The 9,977-nt window shown below is 46.6% G+C and overlaps 1 protein-coding gene across 1 annotated transcript; it reads right to left on the bottom strand.

Moving 5' to 3' along the window:
• Positions 1–965: 965 nt before the first annotated feature.
• On the bottom strand, positions 966–9,651 carry EIF3F (eukaryotic translation initiation factor 3 subunit F). Its single transcript, XM_027563196.1, has 8 exons — positions 9,146–9,651; positions 4,869–4,939; positions 4,550–4,629; positions 3,984–4,121; positions 2,551–2,642; positions 2,034–2,170; positions 1,802–1,915; positions 966–1,421 (listed from the first exon to the last, which is right to left on the bottom strand). The coding sequence occupies exons 1-8, from the start codon at positions 9,606–9,608 to the stop codon at positions 1,344–1,346; spliced, it is 1,173 nt and encodes a 390-aa protein (XP_027418997.1). The 5' UTR covers positions 9,609–9,651; the 3' UTR covers positions 966–1,343.
• Between the last annotated feature and the right edge of the window lie 326 nt (positions 9,652–9,977).

Genomic DNA, 9,977 nt, shown 5'->3' with positions numbered 1-9,977 from the left:
CTGTGGCCAGGGTGGGCAACAACAGAGCAACGCTGAGTGACAGTCTTTCTCTAAGCCTTTGCACATACTGTTTTTTGTCTAGAATACCCTATTTTCCTTTCTTTTCTTTTTCAATCTGCCTCTTTCTCATTCTTCAAGTCCAGCTTAGATTTCATTTTCTAACTGGAAGTCTTCCATGACCTGTAACATCTTATGATTCCCAAAGTGATGGGCTCTTTGTCCCCCCTGCAGGTTCTAAGCAGGCACCAGGACCTCTTGCTTAGCACACTTAGCATTTGATAAGTATTACATGAGCCAACATGTAACTTGAATTCTTCAGCCTTTCCTCAAAACATCTGGTGTGGCCCCAGTTTACAAAATAAGTCACATTTATTTGCATTTAAGACTTCACCATTTGGTAAACTACCCTGAAACCCTACCTCTGCATCCTCAGCTTCCACCACTCTCGAGCAGCCAGGGTTTTCATGTATCACCAGCCCTTCTATACCTTTATCAGAAACCAGGCAACATCCCAAACTGCTCCCATCTCTCACCATCCAAGTGTCAACCAGACTTCAGGTCCTCCCTGGATCTGCCTCCTGAACCCAAGTCTCTGTCACCATCCCCAAGGCCCGGCCTGAACCTCTCATCATCTCTTGACAATCACAGTGACCCTCTGCCTCTCTCTCTGCCTACTGTTTTTCTCCCTTTCCCTCCTTCCTCTACCCAGTACCCAGTAATCTTCCTGAAATCCAAATCTAATTATCCAATGCCTTCCCACAACTTCCAGGATAAAAATCCAACCTCCACAGGTTGTGGGCCCTTGTGGTCTGGCTCCTGCCTTCTTAGATTCTAAACAGGTTAAGCAATTTTCCATGTACTTCCTCTGTCCCAGTCACCCCTTCCGGATTTCCTGGTTAAAAAAAAAAAAAACATCAGCTCAGATATCATGTCTTACATAGACTCCGACAGACTCTGGTCAGCCCTTATGTTTCCGTTATGTTGTATTTTTGCTTTATGAGAGCAATTATTTCACTGGGCCACTAAACTATGAAGCAGACAGTGGCCCAAGAAAAAAATCCAGAGCTGGATTCAGGCCACTCACACACGACCAGCTTCCACCAAGGTACTCACTTCCTAGTTCCTGGGTGAGCTCCAGAACTGCCTTTTCTCTTCCACCCAGAGGGAAACTCACATTAGATGGAATTCACTTAACAAAAGGTAGTCTATGTTTATTTAGAGTCACAAGCAGTTGATTGACTCAGTGTGACTCAGACCACAAAGACACCATTTCTCCTTCACTCCATTCTGGGTCCTGGGCTTGGCTGGGGCCCAGCGTGGCAGGAGGGCTGCCTGAGGCCCCTTCACAGGTTCACAAGCTTCTCATTGAGGGCAATTTGTGACTGTGTGAGGTTGGCCAGATAGGTCACCATCAACAGGTCCTAGAAGAGAAGGAATCCAGGATGAGTATGGGGCTGGGTAGAGAGTAAGCAGAAAGGCTAGCCAGCTGTATGATGGACACTGAGGGTAAGGCAGTCCTGGGCAAATGAAAGCTGGGAGAGGCTGGTCATGAGGAGGAGGAAGACAAAAAGGAAATGCCTGAGAACACCTTCTCATCTCTGACACACCTGAACCATGGGAAGCACAGAAACGGCAGGAGGAGAATCTGAGCACCTGTGCTTTCTTCCTCACAGCTGGGACTGCAAGGGGGCCAAAGGTGCTGCCCTGCCTCCTCTGTCCTCTCCAGGCCACCTCCCCCACCCCCTTTCACACGTGTGTGTGCTGAGGCACAGGCTCCCAGAAGCCCAGGGACGGCACTCACGTTGATGTTGCTGTTGAGCATGGTCTCGAAGTCCTCGGGAACTATTTTGGGTACTTGGTTAACCAGACTCATCAAGAAGCGGCCCACGGTATTGTCGGCTGACACCTTTCCAGACTGAGCACCAAAAGAGTCAATGCAGCACAGTTAATTCTTGTCTCTGAGACCGTGGCTTCGCCAGTGCAGCCCCTGCCGCCCCACAGTGGAGACCACGCCCTCCTCCTCCCGTCCTCACCAGCACGTCCTCCGCATACTGCAGCACTGTGCTGAGGGCGTCCTGGATGCGCGCGGAAGCCCCGCCCACTTGCTGCAAGTCACTGGAGAGGCCGATCACCCGGTTGGGGCTAAAACAGGTCTTCATGATCAGGTCAACTGTGGGAGCGGGTGGGGTAGAAGAGACAGAGAATTCAGCCATCCCATTAGAAAAGCGAACTCTAACTGCCTCCTTCTGGACTCAGTCAGCTTCCCCAAACTTCCCCCACTCTGCCCTTAGTAGCTTTTCTTCCTTCTAAGAGAGTTCAACCCCTGCACCCAGGATGCTAATCACTGGTTTTGGTCTTATATGAATGGCCACGTAGCCTCTGGGGCTGATGATTTGCCACCTCTAACAACTTCTCAAATAATTCCTCGAGTCCCATACAAACCTTAGATCAAAGGTTGCTCTTAACCCACCCAAGGTCCTCCATCCTTGTTATATAGAAATCCCCTCCCTTGAAAAATGTCCAGGACCTAGAAATGGGGAGGTCACTTACCTCCAATGCGTTCAGTGTCGTAATATGTGTATTTCACTGTCAGAGGGGTGAACATCACCCCCATGGTCCTGCCAGGAACACCCATTAAAGTGCTGGGGAGACAGAAGTCAAGGTTAACAGATGGCTTTGGGGGACAGTTTCCATGTTTGGTCCCGGCTGGGAAAGCAGTCATATCAAGAGTATGGCTTCCAAGGTTCTGATATGAGAAGGTTGGACCAGATGAAGCCCAGAGGTCTAAAGAGAACAAGCCACTTTTCTCCCTTAGCTCTTTCCACACACCAAACTCTTGGCCTGAGAGAATGGACTCAGCATTTGGATGGGGCCTGGACCCTTTACAGAGGATTACTTCACACACTGAAATCTCAGTGAAGAGGACAGGACACTGAACATCCCTGTGGAACTGGGTGCCTAGACATCCTTCCCCACAGAAAGAAGTGACAGGACAGGTCTCTTCTGGGACCGAAAAGCACTCATCAGCACTGAAAAAAAAAATCTATTCTGGTCCATCAAGATTAGACTGGGTGCAATAATTAATCTCAGTAAAGGTGACTGCCTTTACTTAGTCAACTATCCACTTTCGTTGGATCTGCAGGAGTCTGAAATATTTGGAAAGGCTAAGAAATCAGGCAACAGCTTAGAGTTTAGTGGTACAATAACTGGCTTGTAAGAACTGACATGTACCACCTCTGTCCCACCACATAATGGTTAACCAGTCACTTCAGTGTCAGACACAGAAACAGCACAAAGTTAAGTGTTGTAAGAGACGCACTAACAGAGGGTGTCATTCCAAGGAGAAAATATAATCCTTTCAACTCCTACAGCCGCCGCTTTTCTGGCATGCCACTACAGCCTTTCCCAACATCCCCCATCACCCAGCATTCCAGCTGCCTGCAAGCTCAATGTGCCAACAGAACAATGTTACTGTCATTCAAACTGTACTATATCCAGGATTAATAGACATGTGTAAGGTAAGGACAGCCATTCTTTAATCTGTACTGCCCTGTGTTCTATGCACAGTTTTAGGAATAATGACAAAAGGGCAATTCAGAAATTCCAATGAACATGGAGAAGAATCCTGGCCAGCACACCATGTGAGGATCGGCAGTAGGAGCTGTGTATGAGTTAACTTCTAGAAAAGATGACAAGAAAGACAAGCTTGCTCAAATACCTAAAGGGCTGCCCTTGGAAACTGGCTATGAGCAATGAGCAGAAGTCTGGGCAGGCAAGGGTCAGCGAGTGGTAACTTCAGGGACAGTTTCTTTCTGAGTAAAACCTCTCCAGTGATAACTGCCGAGAGTGAGGCAGGGGCTTCCCTAGGAGGCAGCAAGTTGCACACTGAAGGATGACACCGGCATGGGGTGGAGGCGGGTGTCACCCAGGCTTAGCATGAACAAAGGAGCCTTCATGCCCTTGTGGCCCAAGCCCCCGGTCACCTGACGTAGGCCTTGATGCTCATGCGGCCGTTCTGGAGGCTGGTGTCCACCGTGAGGTGAATGGGGTTGGGGGCTTCTCGGCTATAGTACTCATGGATCAGCACTGAGTGCTCCGTGATGTCATGGCCTGTAGCGTACCTGGAAAACGGAAGACTTGTGGACTCATGTCTACATGTGACATCAATACTAAACAGGATGGTGGCATGGGTGTCTCTGGGTACCTGACACCCTTGTAGTGTTATACCCCCAGGGACAACATTGAGGGGGGAAAAAAAAGCACGCTGATAGTTTTATTAAATCAATTAAAACAAGGCTGACTTAAAAGCTCATGAAAAACTCTAAGTCACCAGCGAGGCAAAAACGACTCACTCAGAAGCTGCAGCTCAAAATGAGTATTCCTGGCCTCACAGGATCAGAAGTGCCAGCAAAATACACAGAATTCCTGGCTCCTTGAGATACCATACATTCAGTGCCCTGTCTCCGAAAGGGGAAGTACGACAGCTAGTCAGCTGGCAAAAAGTGCTGGCGATCAACCACTGAGACATTCCACCCCCGTCCCAACTCACCAGCCCAGGATGAGCTCGTTTGGAGAGACTTTCTTGTGCAACTCATACATGTTCTTAGCAAACTCCATGTCAACAGCCACCTAATAAGAAGGGCAGGAAGAAGGCTAAGAAGCCACAAGTCCTCAGCAAAATGGGTGAAGAGGACAAGAGGCAACTCCCAACAAAGAGAAGAGGCCCGGCAAGTGTGTCCAAATGGAACAAAGCTCTTTGAACTGCAGTTCTAGTTATAAGCATGGCACACTTGGTGTAGGAGGGCCTCAGAGACAGCCTGGCAAATGAATAGCTATAGACCTTATGGGGGCCTCAAATCCCCACTCACCTCATCTTCTGACTCATTGTGTGGCACTGAAAAGCAATTGGTGACTTCCACTGAGTGCTTGTCAACGGTTCCTGTGGGAGAGAATAGTCCAAGTGTTACAAAACCTGGGCTTCCAACTGCCCCAAACGCTTTCAAGAGGTCTCCTCAAAGTCAAGGAACAACAACAAAAATCCAAACTGGGCTCATAAGCTCCCAAGTTTCAGCCATGTGCTCCAACAGAAGCTGGATTTTCCAGAGAAATGAAACTCCAGAGTTATCGCCAACTCTCTTCTTTAACGAGCAGCAAACAGGGTCTATTCTTCCTTCCCAGGGCCTCCTTTTGCCTCACTTCCTGCTACCTGTCCTGCTCCAGATCTTCACTGTAAGATCTTCGTCTTTTGGCCTCTGGACTTTCTCCTTAATATAATTTCACCTGAGAGCTGCCTGGAGGATTCCAACCGTGTCTACGTAGACCACTCATGTAGTAGCCCATCCTCAGAGCACACTTTTAGGGAGCTTCCCCTGTACCTCCCTGCAGCCATATGGTCCCAGTTATAACCTTAACCCTACCATCATCCAGAAAACTTCTGCCTGTGAACCTTAAACATCACACTACAAACTTTTATTTTCCTAGTTCTGATATTTTTATTCCTGCTACATTGTTTCTTGAGCTCACTAAGACTCCCAGTCCCCGGATTGCTCCATTTTTACTCTAACCTACTAGCCCCTCCTGCTAGGCTTCCAGACTACAATGTTGCTCCCCACCAATCAGTGTCTGTTTAATCCCACTTCACTGTGGTTTCTGCCCTCTTGGCTGAAACTATATCCCCAAACCCAATTATACTTTTTATTTTTAATTGAAGTACAGTTGATTTACAATGTTACAAGTTTACAGAAAAGTGATTCAGTTATACTTGTATATACACACATATTCTTTTCCAGATTCTTTTCCATTAATACTAAGTATAGTTCCCTATGCTATACAGTAAGTTCTTGTTGTTTATTTTATATTTAGCAGTATGCATACATACTCTTTATCTTATTTGACCTCTTGTGAACAGACTTGACCACTCTGAGCTTCTGAAATACTGAAGTCTTCTATATTTGCATGCCATTATGGCACCCTTCTATTACAGCATTTATCACATTATACTCCAGTTACTTGCATGTAAGAGTATATCTTCATCTTGAATCTAAGGTTAAGAGTAGCATTCATTTTATCAGCTTTTGAATTCTAAGTATGTAATAGTTTTATGGTACATAAAAGGTACTAGTGATTTAATTTAACCAAATGGAATACGTCTCATGAATTGCTTTCTAACTTAAAATTTCTAAGTTCTTAGCAAGCAGAATCTGTGCTTCACTCTTCAGTAGGCATTGCCTCTGTAACAGCTAGCATCGTACCATGATTCCATTCTGGAAGAGGAGCTGAAAATCTAGATTACAGTTGGTCTAACTTGGGTCACTGTAATATTTGGCGGCACCTAATAAAAACATCTATTTCTGCTTTATTGACTATGCCAAAGCCTTTGACTGTGTGGATCATGGAAATGAGTCTGAGTAAACTCCGGGAGTTGGTGATGGACAGGGAGGCTTGGTGTGCTGCGATTCATGGGGTTGCAGAGAGTCAGGACGCGACTGAACTCAACTGAACTGAACTGAATACAAACCTATTTCTGCTTTATTGACTATGGTAAAGCATTTGACTGTGTGGATCATGGAAATGAGTCTGAGTAAACTCTGGGAGTTGGTGATGGACAGGGAGGCCTGGTGTGCTGCGATTCATGGGATTGCAGAGAGTCGGGACATGACTGAGCGACTGAACTGAATTGAACTGAATACAAACCTATTTCTGCTTTATTGACTATACCAAAGCCTTTGACTGTGTGGATCACAATAAACTGTGGAAAATTCTGAAACAGATGGGAATACCAGACCACCTGACCTGCCTCTTGAGAAACCTGTATGCACGTCAGGAAGCAACAGTTAGAACTGGACATGGAACAACAGACTGGTTCCAAATAGGAAAAGGAGTACATCAAGGCTATATATTGTCACCTGCTTATTTAACTTATATGCAGAATACATCATGAGAAACGCTGGGCTGGAAGAAACACAAGCTGGAATCAAGATTGCTGGGAGAAATATCAATAACCTCAGATATGCAGATGACACCACCCTTATGGCAGAAAGTGAAAAGGAACTAAAAAGTCTCTTGATGAAAGTGAAGGAGGAGAGTGAAAAAGTTGGTTTAAAGCTCAACATTCAGAAAACGAAGATCATGGCATCCGGTCCCATCACTTCATGGGAAATAGATGGGGAAACAGTGGAAACAGTGTCAGACTTTATTTTTTGGGGCTCCAAAATCACTGCAGATGGTGACTGCAGCCATGAAATTAAAAGACGCTTACTCCTTGGAAGAAAAGTTATGACCAACCTAGTTAGCATATTCAAAAGCAGAGACATTACTTTGCCAACAAAGGTCCGTCTAGTCAAGGCTATGGTTTTTCCTGTGGTCATGTATGGATGTGAGAGTTGAACTGTGAAGAAGGCTGAGTGCTGAAGAACTGATGCTTTTGAACTGTGGTGTTGGAGAAGACTCTTGAGAGTCCCTTGGACTGCAAGGAGATCCAACCAGTCCATTCTAAAGGAGATCTGGGTGTTCATTGGAAGGACTGATGCTAAAGCTGAAACTCCAATACTTTGGCCACCTCATGTGAAGAGTTGACTCATTGGAAATCCCTCCCTGATGTTGGGAAGGATTGGGGGCAGGAGGAGAAGGGGACGACTGAGGATGAGATGGCTGGATGGCATTACCGACTCGATGGAAATGCGTCTGAGTAAACTCTGGGAGTTGGTGATGGACAGGGAGGCCTGGTGTGCTGCGATTCATGGGGTCACAAAGAGTCGGGCATGACTGAGCGACTGAACTGAACTGAACTAAATACAAACCTAGGGTGGAGAATTGAGTATCGTTTCTTACCATACAGTCCATGGGGTCGCAAAGAGTCGGACAGGACTGAGCGATTAACATTTTCACACTTTGGGAGATTATGAGTAGAGGTGAGGGTGGGGGTGTAGGATGAAGGACAGAGTGAAAATTTTTCCTGGGAACCTGCAAAATGAGTGGAACTTAAAGGAAAAAATAAAGGAGAACAAGCAAAGAGAATACAAAGGCTTGGTTTGAGATAGCTATGGGAATGTTTGTAAGATAATGGATCAACTGAAGTTTCCATAAAATGCTACACTCTCAAAGATAAGAGAGAGAATGGGTGTGTCAGGAGTGTGCTTGATGTGGTGGAGGACAGCAACCAACAGCTGCTTCATACCTAGTCTGTGTCAGCACAGTTAGATGTCTTCAGCAAGTCCCTGAAGGTAAGAGACTTTCCTAACGTTTGCATAAGTCTGGCTACAACTATTGTCCTCTTCTTAATACACCAATTGTCTTTTACAATGGAAACTATTACAAGTTCAAGGGTTAAGAAACAGAAATCATAAATGTGACTAAAGTGGAATCACAAAAGTGCCCCATATCTGTGATCAAGATGGAGTGAAAATTAATTTGATGGGACCAGAAGTCCCCAGAGAAAAGAATACATTGTCAGAAACCCCTTTTTATGGTTTCTTGGTTTTACTCTAACATAAAATACCCATTCCTCAAATTTGGAACATGGCAGGGAAAAACGTTATTTCTCCATGTGATCGTTAATACAAAGAATAGATTTGTATTGTATTAATTGTTTGTGTCCAAACAAAGAATCAGAGTCTACACTGGGGGAACGGGGGTCTATATTTCACTGGTGACTAGTATTACAGCGAGGAAAGGAGGATCAGGCTTAGACGTTTAAGAAAGCAGAATACTGAAATTCAAATGGGTTCCTGCCAAACTGGTTAGCTGCTGAGAGGGATATCTTTCTATAGATGTCCCCACTCCGTTGCCAACTAGTTAGAAAAAACTTCTCGGTTAACACTTGGAAAATAAAGACCAGTAGTAGCTAAGGGGGAAAAACTTGGTCACTGGGTTTAGGGAGTCAAAAGGTTTTTGACGTTCCAGTAAGGGTGTGAACACATTTTTCGTCGATCGGGACTAGTAACACTTGAAGTGAAATGTTACTGTGAAGATTAAAAATAAAATAAATAAATAAAATAAAAAATAAAATAAAATAAAAATAAAAATGTGAGTCACTTGGCACACGATACTTATTCAACAAATAACTACAAGGGAGTGAGAAGAGAGGGGAACAAGATAAAAGGAGGTGGGAAGTAGAGGAGAACGTCAATTTCCCCTGACCACTCACCCAGCAGGGTCCCGATAACTCGGGCAGCTCCCTCGTTGCGTCGCTCGTAGCTGTCCACGATGGAGGCCAAAATGACCGGGTGCAGCCGGACCACGCGGCCGCCGGGGAAGGGGCCTGGGAGAGCAGGGCCTGACAGAGACTGTGCGGGGGTCTGCGCTGGGGCTGGCGCTGAGGCCGGGGTCTGGCCCGGAGCCGCGGTCGTAGCCGCTGCTGCTGCCGGGTCTGAGGATGACGCGGGAGCCGGCGATGGAGCTGCAGCCGGAGCCGGCGATGGAGCCGGGGCCGAGGCTGAGGCTGGGGCTGGGGCCGGGACCGGGGCCGAGGCCGGAGATGAGGCCGCAGCTGGGGCTTCGGATGGGGTGGCGGGAGGCGCGCTCGCCGGTACTGCCGGTGTGGCCATCTTGTCGAGAGAGAAGGAGCGAGGAGCGGAAGGGAGCGAGTTGGAGAACATTAGGAGCGCCATAGGCTGAACCTGCACCACGTGAACTAGGTGCTTCTGCTTACTGGCTACTGATGATGCTTCTCAGAGCTACAATTTCCTGCTCTGAGTTTGTGCTCTTTGATTTTGGTCCGATGCGCACTCAGAGAGACTCAAGCTAAGTAGTTCCGAGTAAACTTGGGACCGCCCTGGGAGGAGAGAGACACTGCCACCAGATGGAGCCATACAGCGGTGCAAAGGTCGCAGCTGGCACTTCAATGGGATAATTGGCATTAAGGAAAGAGCTTTGTTCTTGACTGCATCCTAAGGTGTCCATACAGTGTGTCATTCATTAAACAATTTGAATATGAGCCAGACACTTTTAGGAGATATCAGAGAGCAAAACAAAGACCA

This window comes from Bos indicus x Bos taurus, chromosome 15, assembly GCF_003369695.1.
Source record: "Bos indicus x Bos taurus breed Angus x Brahman F1 hybrid chromosome 15, Bos_hybrid_MaternalHap_v2.0, whole genome shotgun sequence".
In the NCBI taxonomy this organism is placed as follows: domain Eukaryota; kingdom Metazoa; phylum Chordata; class Mammalia; order Artiodactyla; family Bovidae; genus Bos; species Bos indicus x Bos taurus.
This window is presented reverse-complemented; position numbering and strand designations above follow the sequence as displayed.